Here is a 26989-nt window from a genome sequence, read left to right as displayed (position 1 = left end):
GGGCGACTGCTGATAAAGGTGGCACGAGTTGCGGGGCATCGTGTATAACGAAGCGACACGGGGCAGTGTCAAAATATAGTGACAGATTACATAAAAGAGCAGAGGCTATCGAACAATGTAAACACCACATTGATCGCGAATACCAAAAAGTAAAACGTAGATTCTTTAAATAAAAAATGAGAGAACATAAAATCAGCTATCGAATAAGTGGCGGATACTATGTTGACAAATAAGAAAAGAAAGAACCAAAAAGCCAAGAAGAGCAAAAAGGAAGTAGTAAAACTTATAAATGAAAAACGAAAATATAAAAACAATAACACGAGAGACGGACAACAAAAGGATCGCCAACTAAGAAACCAGGATAATCAAAAAGCCAAAGAAAAATGGTTGGAACGGCAGTGTGGCAAAATTGATGAACTATTCAAAGTTAACAAAATAGACTATTCGTATTGCAAGATCCAACAATTTGTGTTAAGAGAAAACGAAATGGTTTATGTGTGCAATTCACCTTATAAGCATATAATTTATAGTTTGATTGCGTCGGGCTGAACTGTACTAATTGACACTTTGAAACACTCGTTATTGCGGTACGAAGAAGCAAGGTCAGATTTACATTTTCTTTTTTTTTTTGTCTAAATATTAATTGTTAATATATATTTATGTTATTATATTTTATTATATTAGTTTAAATGTAAGTACTAACCATAGATTTAAGATAAATCATCGTGGTTATCGTATTGGATAATATCAAATGGAGAAATACATTTACAGTCCACAAAACTTTATTTTATTTTTTTTATTTTAATTTAAAGGAACCGTTAAAGACGCGATTTAACTCGGCAGGTGGACGTCCGAGTATTTCGCGTCGCACAGTTGCTCTCTTAAAAAAAGCCACATCTCAATATGAAGAAGAGATGAGGAAAGGATAAGTTGGATAGAGCGGAAAACAAATGAAGAAATACTTAGAGCTATAGGAGAAAAACGCACACTCATAAATGCGATTAGAAAAAGACGCTGAAAAATGGTTAGACATGCCCTGAGACACCCAGAAGAGTTGCATAATATAATATTAGAGACAGGGCCGGATCTACCCAAAAAGCGAATCTAAGCTAATAAGGAACAAACGCCCACTTGTTAGAACACAGATAAAATGAGAGTTGAGCTGATTACCCCCTCCCAATTTACTTAAAAATTTGTATTTTCTAATGTATAATGTATTGTTACTTTAAAAGTATTTAAAAGTCAACGTAAAAAAATTATGTATTGAAATTTTGTAGTTTAAATTATGATGATAAAAAAATCAATTGTGCATAAATTATAATTAATGAATAGTAATAAAAAATAATAATTATATTTTTATTCTGTTAATAAACGGTTAATTTAGTAAATACAATTCTCAACTTATTAATGTAAACAACAAAAATGTGCATCGTTATAAAAAATAAGAAACATTAATTAATAATACGTTTAGCGTTTCCTTGATTTGGTTGCTCGACACAATTTATACGACCGCCGTCGCCGATTATTATTTTAGATAATGTATACCGTTGTGCCGTAGCTACCCTGTCCAATCACATTATATATATATTGTAGAATATATTCCATGCTATTTTAATAATTTTACAACAGCGAGTAACTAATTTACCAAAATAACTCCATTAATTCCAGTAGATGGAAAATTAAATTCGCAGAAAGGAATTATATCTTAAAAAAAATCCTTGTTGTAAACCAACCTTCGGGTTGAAAAAAAAATAATAATAGTTGTCTTCTAGAGAAAAATTTGACGCCCGCATAGTTGACCCATTAATGTTGTCACCTATTTTGAAGTGTTTCTTACGCAGAGATACATATTGAATAAAAAGAAAAATTTTTTATTAATAAAAATGGATTCAAAACAAATAACAAATTTTGATCAAAAAAATCTAAAATATGTGTTAACAAAAGTTATGGGCAAAAAAAAAGTCGATTTATGGTATTATAAATATATATTCATAAAAATTGTTTGTGCCTTCCTCTCATTATAAATTTCTAAATACGCCACTGGGTATAGTGTTTGAAGTAATAAAATAATAGGAACGAATTTGTATAATTTAGATTATAATGAACAAAAATACTGTTACGTGGAATTAATCAGACCAAAATTTTTTTTTACTTATCATTATTTATTATTTATAACACATGATACCTATAACGTAAATGATGCAATAGTATACACATGTTCCACTAGGTTTTATCATACAGTATGCTCTCGTTGAATCAAATCATAAGTGAAACAGAAAATAATTTGAGATATCAAATATTTTAAGATTTTGATTTTCACTAAATTAAAAATTAAAATATTATTTAAAATACAAATTTGTATTTTTAATGTGTCAGCAAAGTTTGTTTTTACATACTACTTGCATCGATAATGATTTTTAAAGTTTATTATGCAGAAAACGCTTTATTTTCAATACCTTTTGATATTTCAATAAATTTTCTAAGTTTTTTATTTTTCTAATTGCTTGTTCAGCTTATGTATTTATACTACTACTATTTATTTATTTTTTATAGATCCTCAAGCACTTCAAGCAACAAGACAGTACATGAAAGCTTTATCACATTCATATTTTATCGTTGTTGATGATTTTTGAATATTTTTTATTATTTCTTTTTTATAAAATATTTTTTTATTCCGTACACGAAGTAAACATATTGTGTTTATCTGTTAAACTTAATTCAATATCGTATGTATGAGTAGTACAATTACAATATATAAATAAATAAAACTTGTAAATTTTTTAGTTTTATTTCTATATCAAAATTATAAGCCATTCATTACACTTATTTATAATAACTCAATTGAGATATATGGATCAGTTTATTTTTATTTCTAGACATTTATGAACCACACTACTCCTCCCGTCACGTTCTAAAAATTCTAGTTAGTATTTTCAAATTTTAAAATACATTATAATATATTTTAAAGGGCTGATACAAAAGTTGTTTCGACCAGTAATTTATTTTAACATATATGTTTCCATTATAAAAAAAATTGACACAGTATTAATGATAAAGGAGGTAAGACCAAATTATTTTTTGAGAATCGTAGAACGTAGGATATTATTAACGTCTGAGAAGAAAAAATGATTTTTTGTTCTATACTTTTAAGGATATTTAGTTATAGTTAAACAATCTCAACTGTAACAATATTTTCATTTGATTTTTTTAAAGCCAAATAAATTAAAATCAAAATTGATTCAATTATCTATGATACAATACAATTTAGCTTATAAGATTCATCCATAGATTTTTAATTTATTTATAATTTTTTTAATAATCATCGCGTAAAATGATAAAAGCGATAAATTTTTATAATATAGAATTACAATGAACAAAAATTGCAAAAATACTGTTACGTGAAATTAATTCTGTCAAAAATTATATTTATCTTTATTTATTATTTATAATGCAGTAATTTATCACGCAAATGACGCAATAATATACAAGTGACTGATAAAGTTTTGTCGTACAGTGTGCTCTCGTTGTATCAAATCATAAGTGAAACAGAAAATAATTTGAGATATCAAATATTTTAAGATATTAATTTTCACTAAATTTAAAATTAAAGTATTATTTAAAATATAAATTTGTATTTTTAATGTGTCAGCAAAGTTTGTTTTTGCATACTACTTGCATCGATAATGATTTTTAAAGTTAATTATGCAGAAAACGCTTTATTTTCAATGCCTTTTGATGTTTAATAAAATTGCTCAGTGTTATTATTGCTTTTTTAGCTTGTTGTATTGATGCTATCACTATTTCTTCATTTTTTAGAAATGAATAATCATTTATTATTACATTTTATACATCATACATTGTGATAGTTTTTAGATCTTTTTTCTCCTACTTTTGCAAGTCTATAGAATTATTTTTCACCTTCCTTTGTTTTTAGCCTATCATAAAACTCATTATACCTTTTTAACATTGACTTATTGCACACGTGGCTTCTTTACACAGATGTTTCTACTCCATTAAATCTTTTCTCATTTTGCTCATCAGTCATATTTTAAACTGCTTTTTCTAATTCTTTATGTTTTTTTAAAGCTTCATCATGACACTACCAGATTTTCTTATTTCTTGGAATTCTACTCCTAATCTCGCCAACAATGCTCTTTGCAGTATTATTTACACAACTAGCAAATCTATTCCACACATTATTTATGTCTTCCTCGATATTCTACAACGTCCTCTCTTTTATCGTATTTAATTTTTTTTTTTATTTTTTCTTTTAATTTCCACTAACGGATCCTCGATTCTCTTCCTGTCTTTGTATACTTTTTTCCCACTACACCAAAACTCCAATACCCATTACTACACTTTCACCTGAGAAAACTTTACAATGTTTAACTCGCTTTAAATTCTCTCTCTTTCAAATAAAATAATAAATCAGTGACCTACTCCCATTTTTATAAGTTATACAATGTTTTTTCTTCTTTCTAAAATAGGTATTAACCACAACAACATCTTACGGTACTGCAAAATCCAGGAATTCATTAGATTGTTACAGAAAATATAAGAATATGTTTTTCAGAACTTAGCATATACATTTATTTTTTAAATTATGACTGAGGAATCTGGGTTTAAAATAAAAGTAATATTGATAGATATAATAAAGTAAAATCTTTGTACTTCGTAAATGATCTTTTTAAAAGATCTTTGATTATAATAACGACTTAACTACAGACGACGAACGAAAGCAAAAAATCTTACAAGTTGTAGAGAAACATAGAAAAGATTATCCTGGTACAAAAAAACATTTTTTATCGATGAGAAAATCTGATAAATATTACTATTATTAATTATGTAATTTGTGTGATAAAACAATAATATTAATCAAATAAATTTATGTCGAATAGAAAATTATACTTGTATTAAAATATAAACTATTAAACAGATTAAAATACCAAAAAAGGTATAACTACCTAATATCAGTAAAATAAATTTAATGAATTGCTATATAGCACTTTATTCCCGTCTACCTATTTATTAATCTTTTTTAGCTTCGATGCGAAGCTGAGAAGGTATTAGTTTTACTAAGATGTGTTTTATTTTTTTTTTTGTGCCTGTTACCACTTTTTCTCAGCTCTCACCGAACCGATTTCTTTCAATGATACGTCAAAAGATCACAAATCGTATCTAGTCGAAGATATTATCCTCGAAAATTGAAAAAAATTCCCTCGTTCCCCGTAAATGGGGGAAACCTCCAAAAAATTACAAATTTAAAAATCGCTTATTTTCGAAATTTTTTCAATTTTTTTTACTTAAAATTGTAATAACTTTTTTAAAAATAACCAAATTAATATAATTCTTTTTTTTGTAGATGCACGATTTAATTTGGAATATTTTTTTTTTATATGTGACCCTTTACTTGCCCACAGGGGATGATTTAAAATGACAACTTTTTCACAAAAAATTAATTTTTTCAACTTGATTTTTGAAAATGTTCCAGAAGATCTGACACTTTTATATATATCTTAAATTAAAGCTAATGTAATATACTTTATTATGCAACAAGAATATTTCGAACTTTATTTTATGTTCACAGTGAAAATGGCTACCAAATGCTATTTTTGTGTGAAAATATTCGATTTTGTATTTTACATTTTTAATTTTATTAAGCTATAACTATTTGAAAAATGTATAGATCAATACAATTTTTTCATGAGAAGTAGTATTTATATACATCATTCATTCGACATACTGTTTTTTTAAATCGGACCATTTCCTTATATTTCAGGGGGGTTCAAATCTAAAAAATGCATGTATAAAGTAGATTTTTTTCAACTTAACTTTTGAAAGTGTTCCAGAAAGTCTGACACTTTTATATATATCTTAAATTAAAGTTAATGTAATATACTTTATTATGGTAAAAAAAAATTTCGGACTTTATTTTATTTTCATGGTGAAAACAGACATGAAACATAATAAAAAAATACAATTTTTGTTAAAAATTTTTTTTTTATATTTTTAACTTTATAATGCTATAACTTTTTTAAAGATGTATGGATCAATATAATTCTTTTTTTTATAGATGCATGATATCTTTACCTATCATTTGGTATATATTTTAGCTTCGATGCGAAGCTGAGAATGTTTTAATTTTACTATGATGTGTTTTTATTATTTTTTTTTTTTGTGCCTGTTACCACTTTTTCTCAGCTCTCACCAAACCGATTTCTTTTAACAATACGTCAAAAGATCACAAATCGTATCTAGTTGAAGACATCACCCTCAAAAATTGAAAAAATTTTTCCTCGTTCCCCGTAAATGGAGGAAATCTCCAAAATAATTACAAATTTAAAAATCGCTGATTTTCGAAATTTTCTTTACTAAAAACTGCCGTAACTTTTTCAAAAATAAACATATCAATATAATTTTTTTTTATAGATGCTTCATGTTTTTACCTATCATTTGGTATATTTTTTTTGAAAATCTGATACTTAACGTACCCATAGGGAGGGGATTTAAAATGACAACTTTTTCACAAAAAATTTACTTTTTCAACTTAAATTTTGAAAGTGTTCCGGAAGGTCTGACACTTTTATATATATATTAAATTAAAGTAATATACTTTAATTAAAAAAAAAAAAATTTGACATCTGGACTTGTCTTCATGGTGAAAACGGCTACCGAATGATATTTTTGTGTGAACATTTTCGATTTTATTATTTATATTATATTTAACTTTATAATGCTATAACTTATTGAAAAGTTTATGGATCCACACAATTTTTTTATGAGAAATAATATTTTTTAATAAACCTTTTTTCATTCGACATACTTTATCTTAATCGAGATATTTATAAGGAACCAGCAGATCAAGTAGCTTTTGGAATAAAACACCAATTTTTTTAAAATTAAACACTATCTAAAGATTTGTTTCGAAGCGTTTATTTTTGATAGTGATTTTAATCACTGTTAGATATCATTATACTTGATCCATGTATACCACGTCACTACTCTGCCGCGACCCCCCTGTGCTGGGTTTTTAATTTGATGATCTGTTGAAATTAATGATGAATATAATAATTCTGACGAAGATTTTACATTAACTTCAAAACCATCAACATTGTCATCTAATATAAAAAACTCACAGATGAGACTTAAGTTACCGTCTCTAGCTTTGGCTTGCGATAGAACTGGAATTTCAGATGGATCAGATGCTAAAGTTGAAAGTGCTATACTTCAGGATATTGTTTTTTTTGATAGTGATTTTAATCACTGTCAGATATCATTATACTTAATTCATTTATACCACGTCACCACTGTGCCGCGACCCCCCTGTGCTGGGTTTTTGTTATTAACGTAATTCATTTTATTCTAAGAAACTGAAAATTATAATATAATTTTATTATATTATAACCATGTTTTATGCAAAAATATTTTAGATTCCTATGTGTCAATTATAATAATTGACCAAATTTTGAAAATTTAATTAAATTACAATGTTTATGAGAATTTTGTTAAAAAATTATGAAAAATGTGTTGCGCGTCCTGCAATTTTTTTTGTTTTAATTCAAATTTTCAAAAAAACATTTTTTATTTTATAAAGGATCACTCACTTATTATAATCCCACTTAATAGAATAATAAAAATAATCTTGATTATTTTTTAATGGTTTCGTTTAATTCAATGTTTTCCTAATTTATCAATTATGAAATATGTTTTACGTTGTAATGTTGCAAAATATGACTAGTTCTTTTTAGTCAATTCTTATCAGTGTGTGTGCATAGGTATTAAGTATGTCCCCAATTATAAAATTAACTTATATACCAGTCAACCGATCCAATGGTCAGTACCCGGTTTGTTGTGACAGTTTGACCGCACACAGTGTATCCCTATATTTATGTCACTCCCCATGAACCAATTCAAAGTTGGCACCTCCACCACCCGGCGCAACGATCACCGGCCACTATACGATGCCATGACTACCTTTTTTTTGTCTCTTCTTAACTATACTACAGGGATGATAAGTTGTCTGTCTGTAAATTTTTTTGTTGTGAAGACCACGTTTTTTTTGTCCTCCATTTTTTTATCAAAATAAAATGTCCAGTCGACCTGCCGTTTACATGTGGTGTCAACCAGGCTCTTCAGTTTTTTTTGTTCTCCGTTTTTTCCTTTAAAAAAAACGTCGAGGTGTCGATGATGTCGTGAGGCGCGAACTATGGCCGGCACTTTTCAAGAAATCAACATGAAAGTACAACATGAAACCCCCCTTTTCTACCCCCTTAATAACTTTGTGTATATAGCACCTCTTTTTTTTCTTTTTTATTTCTTTCTTATGAATATATATAATTAAAATAATAATTATAAATTTTAAATCATAAAAAAAAAAATGTTATCATATTATACATGGCCTTTCTCTTGTTACTCTCATTTTATGATTAATATTTGTTTTTTTTTAAATCAAAACCTAGTGTTCCCCTGGGCAATATATTTTAATATTTTAAAAAACTATCAAAAATATAAAAGTTGTTATCAATGATTTCGCCAATAGCTGTCAAATATCTTAAACCAGTTTGACTATTAATCACAGTTGTATAAATTTTTGTACTATGCACAACATAGCCACAAGTCATAATTGATCAATTCTTATTATATAGAAAATTATCTTTTGTAATTTTGAATAGGATAATAGAGATTAATATACAAAAAGTCTTTCCTTTAATAAAAAGCTATAAAATTATTTCTAAAATGCATAAAATTGATCTAATTTAGTAAATAAAAGATTATTTATAGGGCCTCCTCAGAAGCATAGATAAAACTTTTTACTGAATTTAGAAAAAAAAGCTCCACAAACATTTTTTTACTTAAAGCCTCGTAATATCTAAGACCGGATATAAAAATGTTTCGTACCTTAAATTAATTGTTTAACCCTTAACGTCGGGTATATTTGACGTTTCTTATCAAACGTGCTATTTTTAGATTCAGCGAATTGGAAATTATTTCATATACATGTAATCTCTTTTCATTTATCTGTCCATGTTGTTAGATATATAATTAATCCTACATTTATTATTATACCAATTAAGTCTTGGTTTTGACCCGAGATAATCGTTAGTGCGCAATAATTTTAAGACGAGTGACCCGACACGACCTTTGGTGTACAGCGGACAGTCAAACGCATGATTGTTTATGTTACCAAATCTATATCAATTTTAGTATTTTATAATTATGGAAAAAATTATCACAGATAGTGAGTTAGAAGCAGAACTTTTGAGACAAGAAGAAGAGCCATTATCTGACGATAATTCTGAAGACGACGAAGAAGATTATGTTGAAGAAAGTGAACATGATACGGAATCAGATTTAGGTACGTCTTCAGACGATGACGAAGTGAATGATATAAGTGAAGCAATTATTTTTTATTTTAGTAAAGATAAAAAAACAAATGGAATAAGGAACCAATAAAAGTGAGTGGTCGGACGAGGCAACATAATATATTTACTCATTTACCTGGTGTGAAAAGTGTAGCTAAAAATGCTAAAACACCACACGACGCGTTTAAATTATATTTTGATGAGAAATTAATGGATATTTTAGTAAAAAATACAAATATTTATATTTTGAACATACGAAAAAATTATAAAAGAGTTAGAGATGCCCAAGATACTGATATAACAGAAATTACATATTTTATTAATATTATTGATGTCTGGCGTTTATCGAGCTGCTCATTTGAATATTGAAGAATTATAGGATTAGATGGACCTTCAATTTTTTCTTTAGCAATGTCCTATAAACGTTTTTTTATTTTTATATCGTTGCATTCGTTTTGACAATATACATACTACAGAAGAGAGAAAAAAAACTGACAAACTTGCATCTGTCCGTAAAATTTGAAATATATGCTGGGTTACAACATGATGGTCCTTATAAAAAATTAAACACACCTTTTGGTATTGTTCAACGTCTTGTTGGTCCAAAAAAGGGTAGTGGAAGAAATCTTACCACTGATAACTAGTATACAAGTATACCTTTGGCGAATTTGTTTTTAGGTAATAAAATAACACTAACAGGAACTTTAAGCAAAAATAAAAGAGGAATTCCACCTTGATTTCTCCCTAATAGAAAAAGGGAAGTTTATACGAATATTTTTGGATTTACAAAAAATATATCTATGATTTCATATGTTCCAGCAAAATCTAGGTCTGTTGTAGTTATCTCCACTATGCATAATGATGATTTAATTTATGTTATCACTGGTGAAAAGAAAAAAAAAGAAATAATAACTTTTTACAATACAACTAAATGTGGGATAGATTCATGTGATCAGCTTTGTAGCAATTACACAATGTTAGTCGAAGAACCAGAAGGTGGCCGTTAGCTATATTTAATCATTTTATAAACGTTTCTAAATGCATATATTATTTTTAAATCTAACACAAAAGAAACAAAGGAAAGAAGAAAATTGTTGAAAAATCTTGCCAAAAAACTTGCACATGATCAAATAATTTGAAGAAAAAATAACATTCACATATTACGTAGTCTTAGATAAAAAATATGGATTTATTTTGGTAATCAAGTAATCAATAAACAACTAGTTACAAATGAAGTCAACAGCATATTTGTCATATTTGTCCAAGCACAAAAGACAATAAATACAGTGATATTTGTAAGGTATGTAAACAAAATATTTGTAAAATTCATACGGCAATTGTTTGTTTAAAATGTGAAGAAAATATTTAAATTTATCAAAAATATTATACATTATATAAAGTACTACTAAAATTATATTATACATCTTTTATACTTGTTATTAAGTTCATTATAAAAAACAAGGAAAGCGATTTTTTTATATATACTTATTATGTTAAAACTATTATTTTTATTCATTAAGATTGTATCATTATTTTTTTCAATACACAAGTGAAATACAAAATTTATGAAATGAAGTTATTATTTATTAATAAGTTTAATCCAAAATTATGTAAAGCTTATAAAATCCAAACTAAGGGTCACTATGACCCGACGTGACTGTCTGTGTAATTATTCGATGGTGACTAGTTAAGGGTTAATAATTAAATTATTATTTTTATTGTAACTTTAATAAAAAAAAGAACTATATCTATGGTTGTAGAGAGGATTAGTAATTCAAGAATTTTATTCTCTATGGAATATTTTCAGATTTTTGAATAAATAATATTTACAGAAATTCTATTAATTTTTATTTTTCCACAAAAAAATCTCAAGTTATTTTTGTGTACTATAATATAATAATAATTTATCGTTTCTATATCTAAATCACATAATACATTCTTAAATATAGTTTTAAAAGTGTTTTTAGATTTATTTTATTTATTCGTAATGAATATTAAATATATTTCATACTGTTTAATTTCAATTAACTGAATTCCAAAAATCTTAGTTATTATAGGAAATAATCCACAATAAAATATTTATTAATTTTTAATATCTTATAAATAATATTATTTATTTAAAAATAATATATGATTTACTAAAAATGTTATAGGTTGCAGGTATTTTTTATTTTTTTTGAATCCACATTTATTGACCCAGTAATTACATCACTGATGATTTCAGAAGATTTTTTTATAGCAAGTATTTAAGTTTAACTTTTAGAAGGCTAATTATAACCAGAAAATATATAGAATATTGTTAAAATCAAGAATTTATTTTAATAGATCACACTACATGAATATACAATAGGGTGGAACGAAATATTGAAAATGTTGATAATTGAATTCTAATAGAAAAAAAAATTTACAGTTTAGTCTCCTGATTATGGGAGATAAAAAAAAAAATTTTTTTTTTATATTTTCAGGTGCAAGAGGGTTGAAAATTTGACTGTGAGGGTAATTTTTTCGTTTTTGTCACTTATCTTTTAATCTATTCTATTCACAGGAAAAATTATAGAACTCAACTTGTAGAACTAAATGTTTACCATAAAAAATGTTATTAGCAAAAAAGCCGCATGTTTAATACTTAGTCATTAAAATTAAAGAACAACATATTTTTATCTTTACCGTTGAAATCGTTTTTATTAGTTTATTTAAATATTGCAGACGAAATATTCAACATACAATAAAAATGTTCGTATAAAAATTGTTTAGAATTTGATTGCTTATAATTTTTGTTGTGTGTATCATATTTTTTACCAAACGTAGTTGTTATAATCAAGTATTAGTTTGCAAAAAAGTCTTTTTCCCTCCAACTTAGTATAAAAGTGTTAATATCTTTTAAAATATTGGTTCAAATTTTTTTATCGACCGGATATTTTTTTATTTAAATCACCTTAAAAAAAAAATAGATTTTTAGGAATATTAATAATTGAGTTGAACGAAAACAAATTTTATTTTGCAAATTCTAATATTACTAGAAAGTTGTGGCCCATAATCAAATATGTGTATAAATAATCACACTCTTAAAATTATTACAAAATTTTACGAAATTTACAGAACATATTAATTAAGATTTTTAAATGTATTTTTGATTTATTGTAATGTATTAAATTTTTATATAAGTAAAAACATTAACTTAATTAAATTGAAAATATTTTTTGGAATTAAAATGAGGCATAATCCTACGAAACTCAATCCTAACTCTTATAACACCATCTCTTCTATCTTGTCCGCATACAGCTGCAGATGTTTCTGTTACTAATTTTACGCTTCTTTCAACAGCTTGTGTATGAAAAGGTAAATAAAAAATATCTAAGGTGGTGTTCTTCTTGTGACTTAATACAATCTAAAATACAATTGAAATTTAAGTTATTATAAAAATTAAGTGAACCAAAAATTATACCTGTCTTAAGGTGTCTTGATCAATGTTTGATGTAAGTGGAGGTTCAGTGACTTTATTTTTTCCCCAATCAATTAGTTCAACGTAGTCTGTAGCATTAAAATTTAACGGTGGGATTTCAAAAGAGCGAATCGATTGATCATTTTTATTCTGCCGAGCATTAATAATTTTGGACAAAGCTTTTTTTTGATGGCGTAACGATTATCGAGTAACATACATAGCAGTATATTTTCAGGTGAGCCAAAATACGCATTTTGTTGAATAACAGGGTCAATAATTTTTAATGAGTTATTAGGTAGATACCGTGAAAATTTTTTGGTCCTCCAAAGATGTTTTGATCCAGATATACAAAATGGATTAATTTTCATATGAAACCACATGGGACCATACACTTTTAAAATAAATTCTGTTAAAATTTTCAAATTTTCTGTTGGAGAACTCGTACTAATNGCAAGTGGGCTTTTTATATTTTGGCCTGTAATAACAACGTGGTTTGCCGCTTGCATAACGACTAGCTAGAGTAGCAAGGGTCGCCACCACCTAGGCGAGGTGTCACACCTATCAGATATGATTACCGGACCATAGGTGGAATTTAATTTTAAGTTAATTAAAAGTATAATCTAAGTTAATATGTCGTTATATGTATAAATTACTATAATGCCTCGTGGTTTATAGAACACAATTAAGACAATCAAAGTTGTATGTGGTTGATATGTAAAACATACCGTAGCCCGTGTCTAGATTAAGGAATAGGAATGAAATACACGCGAGTAATTAAGTTACTCGCGCAATAAAATAAATATTACAGTTGAAATTAATAAGGAAATTTAATTTAATTGTTAAAAAAAGAAAATTAAGTTAAACATGGACAAAAATGCGAATGCATCAAAAACCATGTCTACAAATAAAGGCAATACAAATAAAATAAAATATTTAAACAAAACAAACGAATAATATTACAAACATCATGGACGGTATTGGAACACAACTATTAGAAAGTTAAAAATCAAAATTTAGTTATTCAATCCACCCTATTACTCGATTAAAACAATTACGTTTGGTAAAAAATATGATACACACAACAAAAATTATAAGCAATCAAATTCTAAACAATTTTTATACGAACATTTTTATTGTATGTTGAATATTTCGTCTGCAATATTTAAATAAACTAATAAAAACGATTTCAACGGTAAAGATAAAAATATGTTGTTCTTTAATTTTAATGACTAAGTATTAAACATGCGGCTTTTTTGCTAATAACATTTTTTATGGTAAACATTTAGTTCTACAAGTTGAGTTCTATAATTTTTCCTGTGAATAGAATAGATTAAAAGATAAGTGACAAAAACGAAAAAATTACCCTCACAGTCAAATTTTCAACCCTCTTGCAACTGAAAATATAAAAAAAAAAAATTTTTTTTTTATCTCCCATAATCAGGAGACTAAACTGCAAATTTTTTTTTCTATTAGAATTCAATTATCAACATTTTCAATATTTCGTTCCACCCTAATATACAATGATGTACATTTAGTGATAGTAATCACCATTAAATACTTTGCACAAATTACTAAGTAATTGCAGTTACCTTTTTTTCCATGAATTAGAGAAACGGAATTTATCCTATACTTCCGGTTAATTAAAAAAAAAATTACAAGTACTCTCCATAAAATAATATTTTTTATCTTCGATGCGAAGCTGAGAAGGTATTGGTTTTTCTATGATGTGTTTTTTTTTTTGTGTCTGTTACCACTTTTTTCAGCTCTCACCGAACCAATTTTTTTCAATGATGCGTCAAAAGTTCACAAATTGTATCTAGTTTCAAATTGAAACACATATGTCAAGCACCTTTATATTTAATTATTATTTAAGTCCTAACTTTGTGAAAGGAACTTCGCAGTAAGACAAGCTTGTGTAAATTCTCCTTTTTACAAAATTCAAGCAGGCGTCCCCTAAGGAAGCGACTTGTCTCCCGATCTTTACAATATATTTACTGCAGACATACTCCAGACTACTGATACTCTTCTCGCTACATTTGCCGACGATACGGCTATACTTTCTACTCATAGTAATATTTCTCAAGCAGCCCACCATCTTTATACGCATGTAAACATTATGGAATCATGGTCAAGAACTGCAAAATAAAAATTAATGAAAATAAATCAGTCATGTAACATTCGCCCTCCGTTCGGAGAAATGTCCAGCTATAAAATTTAACAACATATTAATTAATAACCAAAACGAAACCAAATACCTAGGTATAATATTGGACAAACGATTAACTTGGGGACCTCAGCTTAAAGACAAAAAGAAAAAGGCCAACAGCAGACTCCATCTCTTTCGTCAACTACTCAAATCCAAATTACCGCTTAAAACAAAAATACTCATTTATCAGTCATTAATCAGATCAGTCTGGTCTTATCGCATCCAAATATGGGGACCAGCCAAGCCATCAAATATCCGAACAATACAAGCTTTCCAAAACATAGTATTAAGAATGATAACTGGCGCGCCCTGGTATGTAACAAACAGCAACTTAAACAAAAACTTGACATCAAATCAGTCAAAGAACTCGCTACTTTACACTACACTAGATTCTACTCAAAACTTAACACAAATACAAACCCTTTAATAAAAAAAATGCATACTTTTAGAATACTTGATAACCCACCACGTAAATTATCTAATTAAGTTGTTACCATTGGGTGATATCCTTTTATGTTATTAATGTCATTATTTAAAGTGTCAAAAAAAAACTTATTGTAAATTTAAATTGTACAGATTGTTTTTCCAATGAAAAAAAAAACAAAACTTTTTAAAGTGTTCCGAAAATACTGACACTTATATATATATATCTTAAATTAAAGTTAATGTAATATACTTTATTATGGTAAAAAAAAATGTCGGACTTTGACACGGCCCGTAATAGCGCACTATTCATTTACCGTGAATCAGCACGTTATCCGGTCGTGATTATCAGCTGTCCACCGTCGCACTCATTAGTGTTGACGATAACACAAGTTCGTCTTATCCGGCGGTCGGTAGATAGGACAGGTCAGGGGGTTTAGCACCGCGAGACACGTCGGCGACTATGTAAACCAGTTCACCTGTGACTTACATCCGCCGTACGTGCCGTGTGATCTTTTCATCAGCGCATTGTCGATTTTTTGTATTTCGCACCTCACTGCCACCAGTTTTGTAATATTATATATAAATTAAAATAAAAGTTAATCGACCACTTAACGGTGTTACATAATTAATTTTATTTATTTATTTACATATTCTACATAGAAAGTAGAACTTATTCAACTTAATTTTTGAATGTCTTCCGGAAATACTAACACATTTATATATATCTTAAATTTAAGCTAATGTATTAATGGATTATTCCAAAAGCTACATGATATGCTATTTATTTATTAATATCCTGATTAAGATAAAGTATGTCGAATGAAAAAGGGATATATATTTTATTCCTCATAAAAAAATTGTGTTGATCCATACACAATATTTTTATTATATTATTATTTCAATAAGTTAAGTAGCATTATAAAATTAAAAATATAAAAAATAAAATCGAGAATTTTCACACAAAAATATCATTTGGTAGCCATTTTCAACGTGAAGACAAAATGAAAACTGAATTGTCTTTTTCATATTAGAGTACGTTATATTAGCTTAAATTTAAGATACATATAAAAGTGTCAGTATTTCTAGAACACTTTAAAAAGTTAAGTTGAAAAAGTTAATTTTTTGTGAAAAAGTTATCATTTAAAATCCCTCGCCGTGGGCAGGAAAATGGTCAAATTTATTAAAAAAATATATCAAATAATAGGTAAAGATATCAAGATTTATAAAAAAAATTATATTGATTAGTTTATTTTTGAAAAAGTTATGGCAGTTTTAAGTAAAAAAATTTCGAAAATTTCGAAAATTAGTGATTTTAAAATTTATAATTTTTTTGGAGGTTTCCCCCATTAACGAGGAACGAGGGAAATTTTTTCAATTTTTGACTAGATATGATTTGTGATTTTTTGATGTATCGTTGAAAGGAATCGGTTCGGTGAGAGCTGAGAAAAAGTGGTAACAGGCACAAAAAAATTTAAAAAAAAAACACATCACAGTAAAATTAATACCTTCTTAGCTTCGCATCAAATCTAAAATACAATTTTTGTCAAAAATTCTGTTTTATATTTTTAACTTTATAATGTTATAACTTATTGAAAAATGTATGGATCAATATAAATTTTTTTTTTGGATGCCTGATGTCTTTAACTATCATTTGGTATATTTTTTTTATAAATTTGACCCTTTACCCGCCTACAGGGGAGGATTCAAAATGAAAACTTTTTCACAAAAAATTTACTTTTTCAATTTAATTTTTTAAAGTATTCCGAAAATACTGACACTTTTATATATATCTTAAATTAAAGTTAATATTACGCACTTTATTAAGAAAAAAAAAATTCGGACTATATTTTGCCTTCACGGTAAAAATGGCTACCTAATGCTATTTTTGTGTGAAAATTCTCCATTTTATTTTTTATATTTTTAACTTTATAATGTGCTGGCTTTTTTTTATACTTTTCTTATAATATTTAAACTTTTTAAATTATACAGAATCAATACAAAATGCTTAATTTCAAAATCTCATTATTGTAATTTTTTAATAAAATTCTTATAAGATATTTTAAAAAATATTTTTTAAGTTTTCTTTACATTGACTAAATTAATAGTTGTACATTATTTTTAATAATATATTATATTATAAACATTAAGAAGTAGTTGAAAATAATCTTATTCCATAACTAAGTTTTAAAAAATTATAGTAGAATAATTAAAAAATGTTATCATTTCTAATTTGTTTTTTGGGTTGAGTTTCTTAATCTTCACCTGGCATTTTCATAAAAACATTAAGTTAGATAAATATAGTTTTATTAGAAAACAATGATTTTTATTAATATACACAAAACAAAACTTTTATTTCATCAATGAAAAATCGTATAAGTAATACAAAAAATTATTTTTATTTTTTTTCAAATTTTATAAATCTAAAGAAATTTCTAAGGACTTTTTGTCAAAAATTTTAGTTTTTTCCATTCGAATTTAAATAATTAATAAATAATAAATTACGCATTACAAAGCTTATAGTACACGTGATGAATTAACATTATCAAAAACAAATCTTATCAGTATGAAACATCATACATAAAATGAAATAAAAAAAAATTATTAAATACTTAAGACCTCAGCCAGTAAATCGTATGAAAAATTAACTTTGACTAAATTATTTTATTTAAAAGAACGTGCATATTAACATTTGTTTACAGGTATTGTAAAATAAAGGGGATCTAAAATTTTTATCAGGGACATAAAACGGTGTTTGAGCTAGTATTTCAGGATAGTCAATAGAGTATTATGCAATATTTTATAAACAAATCTAATATTATTATTGATTATTAACTTACATAAAGAGTTCAACATTGTTTTTTTAGTACTTACTTATATTGCCCTCTAAATAAATAATTAAACATTTAATTAGCGATAATCAAACCTATTCTATGTAATTTAATTAAACTTCCTAATCTTACCATTATGATCTGAAGTCGTATTGTTATCTAAATAACAAAAAAGTTAAAGTAAAGATTTCATGGTAATATTCATGGTAATATTCATTTGATATAATTTAAATAGATTTACTTATTTATATGTTAATCGGATTAATTTTTACTGATTTCACCTGAGTATGTAACGTATACTCATGTGAAATATATATATTATACATATATAACAGTATTTTTTGAAAATCTCATGATAACCCTGATCAAATCGTGATTTTTATATGGATATTTGTACATATTAATATTATTTTATATATTATTTCTTAGATTTTGAAAATTATTCCGAAATTCTGGAATTTAAATTGAGTTTAATTAAAGTTTGTGTAATAACTTCTCATTGAAAAAATATTGTCCCAGGAATTAATACTTTTTAAGTGCATCAAATTAGAATACATGTTTTGAATTTAATAAAATGTTTAAGGTTTTTTTTACTAGTGAATGGCACTTGAATGTTTAACCTAAATTCAAATATTTAATAGAAATGAGTTTCGAATTTTTAAATTAACATAAATGTATAATACACGAAGGATTACAGTTACAGGTAGCTAATTGTTTTTTTAAAATAATGTATTTTATTTATTAAAATATTATTTTATTTATTATATATATATTATATTATGTATATTTTATTTATGTATAATATATTTTGAAATATTTTTTGATTTTTACAAATGTTTCCTATTTGAAAAGTCAACGATGACATCCTTACAAAGTAAAAGGTATTAACTTAATAAGTTTACATGGCTAATAATTTAAAAAATATGTTACGATAAATGTATAAAATAAGTTATGATAGCTGAGAACTGAAACGGTAAGATAAAAATAGCCATAGCATGATTCAATCAATACTTTATTTGGTTTAAATCGAATACGAAACCTAAATGTTAAGAGGATTTGAATAAAACTACACAAAGAAAATATTTATCAACTAAATTTTTGAATGTATTCCGGAACTTCAGACAACTACTTATCTATAGAAAATTAAACTCTTAAAAATACTACAATTCTAAAAAAGACTATTTCACGGTTGGTTAATATAAGAAATTGGCAGTCAAGTTAAAGTAAAATGCAAATTTACAAAAATATTACTTTAAATTTAAGGTAAGCAAATAATTAAACAAGCATTAAATTTTTTTAATAAGGTTAAAAAACAAAGAAATTGAAAAAATACGAATATACATGAAGAGTGAATGTGTCAAACGTTCTATGTGCCAAAAACATATTTGTTCAGAAAACACAAAAAACGATGGTAACATGGGCATGTCTCAAATAACGAACACCATCTATGAATGCAATTTTGTACAAGTAAAAAATTTAATTGACATTTGAAACACATACAAGATTGTGGCCTTTGGCACGTAGAACATAAATCAGAAATAAAACAATTTTTCACTTTTTTGGCACATAGAACGTTAGACACATTCACTCTTCACATATTGTTGTGAAATTTAACAGATTTGTATTGAAGTCTTATTAATAATGTGATGTTCATTACTAATAGATATCATATTTACTAATAATCCTAACAAATGCAGTATTAATAGAGATATTAACATTTTTTTATTATTTGACAATAGTTATGTTACTCTCAAAGATTTCAAGTTATAATTTATTGTTTTATGTAGGAACAATTAGCATCTAACTTAAAGCAAGATTACATATAAATAACAACTTCTATATATATTAATTCCATTGGTTCTTCTTACCAATATAACCTAAAGCCGTATTAATATCTATATGATATAAGTTTATAAAAAAAATTATAATTATCACTATTGATTTTGTTTACTAGTAATAATGCAAAATTAAGTTGGAGTTTCAACAGAAAAATTAAATGGTTTTTGAGTGAATTGTTTAGGAGAATCAATAGTATTTTTCAATAGCATAAATTGAATTTAATTTCATTATTGATAATTCTCTTAGATAAAGTGTCAAATATTGTACTTACTTGTTTCTTGAGAAGTCGTATTGTCATCTAAACAAATAAATAAACATTGATTTAGCGATGTCCTACATATATTAATTGCATGTCCCATTCTTACTAGGACTATCTGAAGTCTCATTGTTATCCACACATAATAAAAAAGTTAATTTAAAAAGTTTTTAAATATTCTGGAAATCACCCCAAAAGTATCCGTAATAATTGTTCGAAAATTAGTAATATCATAAAGGAATAAATCTTAAATGTCCTATAAAATTCTCACTTTTTCAACAGGAATTAAAAAAAAAAATTATATTATATATAATTTAAAGTTTTATACAAAATAAAATAGGTTAAAAAGACATGCCAAAACAATACATATTAAAACATAAATACGTTATTTATAGATTTAAAGTAGGGAAAATTGCTATCTAACTTGATGTCATTTAAATATCTAAATAACAAATTCTATATATGTTAATTCTATTTTCCCCTCTTACCAGTGTTATTTGAAGTCATATTGATACCTTAATAACAAATAAGTTAAAATAAAATATTTTTAGTAATATTCAGTGGAGATAAATTAATCATATTATTATTTACTTCTTAAAATTGCAAGAAAGTCATCAACTAAAATAAATACATTTCATATTTAATTTTATATATGATTTTATATTTTATATGTTTAATATTATTTTTTTTTAATTTCCTATGATACACCTGCCTTATAAGTAATCTTTGCATGAAGATATTAACTCATTTTTTCTTAGATTTTGAAAATGTTTTGCAAATTCTAACATCATTTAATAGAATTTTATTAAAGCTAATATAATACCTCCACTTTGGAAAAAAAATTGCACTTGGGACTTATTTATCTTTGTAGGATTATTAAAGCTATGGCCTAAATATGATTTTTGTGTATTTATTTTAAAATTAAGTTTTTTGAATGGTTGAATTTTTTTACAAATTAATATCTATTCTTTAATTAAATAACGTGTAGGATTGAGGTCTCTCTCTCTCCTTCATTTTTTTTCATTATTATTTATATAAAAATCATTTGGAAATCTTTTATGATAATTATGTTAATCATTATCAGATATCTGTCTAGAGAGTGATCATAACCCACTAAATAACTTATAGAATAAAAATTATTTTGAAACTTTTTTTGTTATTTTTAGTTTTTAGTTCTATATTACTCTTGAGTTATTAATTGTGTAATAATTTTTGAGTGCATATTTATGGCTTGTATGGATGTCAACTTTATTTTATTAAACGGTAACACGTTTTGAATTCAAGAAAATGTTTAAGGTTGATCTTAATGTTTTAAAGGTATTAAAGTAACGGGTAGCTAATTGTGTTTTTACGATGTAGCTATTCAATGGAACGCAACATTTATTGTCAATTATGTCTTTATCAAAAGAAGTACATAAAATTTGATAGTAAGGTACAATGTTGTTACAATGAGTTAACATTTATAATTACACCAACTGACAATATAGAATTATTTTTTTTATTAAAATAGTACCTAATGTATTTGATTAAATTCAAAATATGTTTTTCATTTGAAAAATCAACGGTGACATCCTTGCAATGTACAAGGTATTAACTTAAAAAGATTTACATAGCAAATAAAGTAAGAATAATGCTAATAAAAGTCATCAAACAATAAATTATTTTATTAGTGGATGATGATAAAAATCACTCTGTATACTATTATGCCCTATTCTCACTTTATTTTAATAAAATTGGATACTTTTCTTTTCATTTGTGAACCTTGTAAAATATTTACCTAATATTAACATAACATATTGAATATAAATAAGAGTTATTTTACTCACAATAATTAATAACTATATCTGGGATTTCAGCTAAAAATATAATATATAATTAATAACGTAAAATAATACTTTTCAATAAAAATTATCCTTTCCTAATTTATGAAGTGTGGGCAACAGCCTTATATAAGGTCATTCAGTTTAATCATAATATTCTATTTATTTAATTAGTTCATTTTTCAACGTTTTAAAATATTTACTTAATATAAACACGCCATAGAATATAAAAATGGGTCATTTTACTCACAATCGTTAAGCACTTCCTCTTGAATATTGAATACACCTACAAAATACAATACTTTATTAATAGCATACAACTACCTATTATAACTTAATTATGTTATATTCAAAGGCTTTTTTCAATTTATACAAGAAAGAGTATCACAATTTGTCTGCTTTGAACTATCTATAATAACGAGTAAAACATGAAAATGTAATAATTTATTAATCTTAAATTTTATTGTTACTACTACCCACATAGCAATTTAGATATATTAATATAAATATTCATACAACATACTTTTTAAAATATTTTGAAGCAAATATTGTATCAATATCTTATAAATATAATAAAAAATAATTTCTATTGAAATATCTCCACAATATATACACAAAATAATTATTTAAATATTTGCATATAAATATTATGAAAATATATTAATTAAAATAAATATATATCTTGTTGGTCAACTGAGGTCACTTAAGAGAAGCAAGTCATCTACTTTTAATTACACCCTTTGATGTTATTAGTATCTGGTTATAAAACACTTATGCGTTATATATACTTATTCCGAAATCCTTAATAAGTAAACAACCGTTTTCTCTAATTAATTTAAATTTTAATTGATATAATTCAATTAATCTAGGAATCAATAGGAAGCAATCAGGGACAATGTTTATTGTCTATATGAGTTTCTCTCTGAAGAGATTCATCTATAACAGTCATCAGTGTTAGTATTAGATGCTATTTGTCGGGCACAGAGGATCAGTGACCGAGGAGCGACAGGTTGGTCCACAGTCACCGTGACTTTACACGGAACACCAGTGCCGGACAACTATGTTATCCGTACCGTTCGCCTTTGATTTGTACCAACCTCGGGTACCTTGGTAGAATCATGGACACTATCCAAGCCACATCGTATTATGGTATACATAACCTCATGTGTATCTCCCCACTGGAAAATGCCAGTTGGTGCCAAAGACAGGCCAAGTGACCCGTCTCTCAGCTGCTTTCCCTGTGACCAGCATTTAGCGACAATGTCATTCCAATGACAACTATCACAGATCCAAGCCACATTGTTACCCGAGCGGTAAACCGGTCTGATAACGAGTGTCGGGACGGCAGACGATAACTAGGTCATCATCTGGGGTACGAAAAAACACCGTGGGGGCAAGTCAGGGACAGTAAAAAAACCCTTTTTGCTATTATTTGCAGGCTTTTTAAAATAAAATTTCGTTTTTAGTTTTATGAGCACGATTATTTCTTATTATTGTCCTGTAAAACTAAAAACCCTAAACATTTTTTAATTACAATTAGAATACATTTGTGTATTAATGCATTAATATATAAGTCAATTTCTGCCTTACAAGGAGAGTTCACGGTGACTAAATTGAATATATAGTTGCACTTACTTTGAATTTTTTGTCTATGCCCCCCTAAACGGGGAAAAATTACTTTGATAATTTGAACTTCCTTAAATAGATTTTTTTTATCATCTTGTAGTAGTAGTAACCTATGGGTCAGTTGGTACCACGTGTGCCTCTAGAATTCAAAGTAAGAGGTTAGAATCCCACGAAACAGTTGACTTTTTGAATTTTTTTAATATATTCATAAAACATATTGCAAAATATTTTTTTATAATATTTCAGAAATATGCCTTTAATATATTATGAGAATGTGGTTTTTGCTAGAAAAATATATTCTGAGAATATTTAGAAATATTCTAGTTATATTCCAGAAATATTTTATTACCAAAAAGAAATATTTTAGAAATATTTCATTACTATGTGGGTAATAACATTACAATATTTTAAAAAAATTATAAAGATTATACTTAATAAACGTTAATCGTCATAAACTAAATTTTAAATCCATCACTCAGAATATTATATATTGTTATGATTACAGAATTATTTTCCGGATAAAATATTGTTATTTATCGTTTGGTTGATTAATAGGTTATTCGGAGTTATTTACTAGGATTGTTAACAATTTTATTTAAAATTTTCTTAAGGAGAGTGACTTTTAAATATTGAACATATAAATGCATAAATGAAATTTAAACCATATATCAAAAAAAAATAAATGATTACACAGAGTATTTAAGGAATAACAAAAGTATTGTTATAATAACATAAATATTGTTATAATATTAGTAGTATCATAATTATAAATTAATAAATTTTAAATAAAACATAATAATATATGTTTTTATACAAAAAAAAAATATTTTTTGTATAGGAACTAGAAAAAAACATACTCAATGTAAAATTAAATAATTAATATTTACAATTTAAAATTCTTTAGTCAAGTACTTACTTGTTTCTTGAGGAATCCTATCGTCATCTAAACAAATATATAAACATTCAATTAGCGTTGTTTAAACCTATTTTATGTATGTTAATTGTATTTCCTTTTTTTACCAGTATGAACTGATGTCGTATTGTTATCTAAAAACCAAAAAGTTAAAAGAAAAAAATTTAATATTCATTTGATATATCTTATATGGATTAACTTATAAGTTAATCTAATTGATATTTACTGGTTTCATCAGAGTGTAAAATACTTACTAATATATATATATATATATATGTATGTACAGAGTGATTGGCTAACTATGTCTCAGGAAAAAATAATTAATAATCTTAAAAAATACAAGTATTATAAATGATTTTTTTTTTAATCGTTATTATGAGGTGTTTCACAAGATAATTTCTACCCGCATCCTTTATGCCTACAACTTGTATCAACTTCATATTTTCAAATGGCAACCCTAATTTTTTACACCATTAGATTTAGTTAAAAAAAAAAAAATATTTTATTTTATTTTATTTAATATTAAGTGCTCTACGACTCTCTAAAGTTTAGGGTTTATTAAGAAAAAACTATACCAGATTCGAACGTTATAGGTGGTAAGTCGATAAGCGCTATTCTGACTACGTGCGTTGTCACAGTAAACCGGCAGCTCTTATCGCTACATAAAATAATAATGTGACCAAGTTGGAAAAATTACTGAATTTTTTTATCAAATATTGTAAGTTTTAAAGTGATCTTATTTAAAATTCATAATTTTTTACTTTTTTATTTTTGCTAAATTTTTTTTTATGATGAACAAAAATATATAAAAATAATATGGGGTTGCCATTTAAAAATCTGAAGTTGATACAAGTTCTAAATGCAAGGGATGATGATAGAAATTTGATTTTTCTTGTGAAACAGCTCATCAAAGATCCATAATGATTAAAAAAAAAAATTGTTTATAATATTTTTTAAGATATTACTTGAGACATAGTTTGCCAATCACTCTATATATACATGTGTATAAAAAATCTACCTTAATGTTTCATAAAAACATTAAGTTAGTTAATATAATTTTATTAAATACAATAAATTTAATTAATATACACAAAACAAAACTTTTATTACTTTAAAGTGAAATTCTATAAGTACTCCAAAAATTTATGGTTAAACTTTTTTTTAAATTGCATAATTGTAAAATTTATTATTTCCTATAAGAATTCAAAAATATGTAATAATGTGTGTTGGTATATGTCCAATTTTTCAATTTTTTCATAGAAATTAAAAAAAAAAATACTTAATATATAAAGTTTTTTAGTTAAGTAGTTATTTACTTGTAACTTGAAAATTGTCTTCTAAACAAGTATATATGCATTGAATTAGCTATGTTTAAATCTATTCTATATACATATAATAGATTTAATAGAAATGCAATATTTATAATAACATAAAGTAATAATTTTTAAAACATAAATATTTTATTCTTGAGGGCGTTGCAGAAACCTATACGCGGTGTCCCTGTTAATGCTATATTCTCACAGCTAACTAATTCTGCTAACACCGGTGCCAAAAAATACCACATAGCTCCTCAAAACGTTCCTTTTCAGGACCAATCTCAGGTAATGCCTCGGAATTTGCAGTGCTAACTCAAATTATCAAAGGTTTCTCAGCGTATAAAAGCTAGCTACTTGCTACCTAATGGGCTGAAGGTCAATGTGATATTTTTTGTTTGCAAAAGACGTACCGTGACGAAACTAGTATCCGTCCAAGAATTTCGGGAATGAACCTTATAATTGAAGTACCTAACGCACTCTATACTTAGAAACTGACCAAAACGGTGAAAAGGTTTTAGAATGGGCTAAAACTGAGCTACTCGATTTAATTCACGGTCCCAAGCTTCCAAATTCATTTAATAGTGGGCGTTGGAAAAGAGGATACAGCCCAGACCTAATCTTTGTAAGTAGTAACATAAACCAGAGATGTTTTAATGATGTATGTACTCCTATATCAAAAACACAACACAGAGCATTAAAACTACAAATAAACGAAGTTATTAGGTCTGAAACGATACAATTCATGAGGAGATTTAATTACAAAAAAGCTTATTGGGAAAGAGATGCTATTATTAAAAAAATTCAGAACCTAGAACCAACACCAGAAAACTACGAAATATTTGCAAATAAAGTAAGGAAAATATCTAGACAACACATACACGTGGCTGTAGAGAAAATTACATACCAGGCATAGATAAACAGACTGGAAAGCTGATAGAAATATATCGAAACTTGT

At 26.1% G+C, this 26989-nt stretch overlaps 1 protein-coding gene across 8 annotated transcripts in view; it reads right to left on the bottom strand.

Moving 5' to 3' along the window:
* Positions 1–26989, bottom strand: part of LOC126907322 (uncharacterized) — a 72654-nt gene that overhangs the window by 18551 nt on the left and 27114 nt on the right. For 6 of the 8 annotated variants that reach the window (XM_050688558.1, XM_050688540.1, XM_050688525.1 and 3 more), the window contains 8 exons: positions 26035–26055; positions 24826–24852; positions 24722–24748; positions 22430–22465; positions 22186–22215; positions 20951–20977; positions 20848–20874; positions 20375–20401 (listed from right to left, as the gene is read on the bottom strand). In XM_050688558.1, coding sequence (XP_050544515.1) covers positions 20375–20401; positions 20848–20874; positions 20951–20977; positions 22186–22215; positions 22430–22465; positions 24722–24748; positions 24826–24852; positions 26035–26055 — 222 coding nt within the window. Of the gene's footprint in view, positions 1–17505; positions 17699–18307; positions 18320–18396; positions 18424–20374; positions 20402–20847; positions 20875–20950; positions 20978–22185; positions 22216–22429; positions 22466–24721; positions 24749–24825; positions 24853–26034; positions 26056–26989 lie in introns of those variants that run through there. The other 2 variants (XM_050688567.1, XM_050688549.1) reach the window with 2 other exon arrangements.

This window comes from Daktulosphaira vitifoliae, unplaced genomic scaffold (assembly GCF_025091365.1).
Source record: "Daktulosphaira vitifoliae isolate Bord-2020 unplaced genomic scaffold, ASM2509136v1 Scaffold_1, whole genome shotgun sequence".
Classification (NCBI taxonomy): Eukaryota; Metazoa; Arthropoda; class Insecta; order Hemiptera; family Phylloxeridae; genus Daktulosphaira; species Daktulosphaira vitifoliae.
Note: the sequence above shows the minus strand (reverse complement) of the source record. Positions and strands in the feature narration are given on the sequence as shown.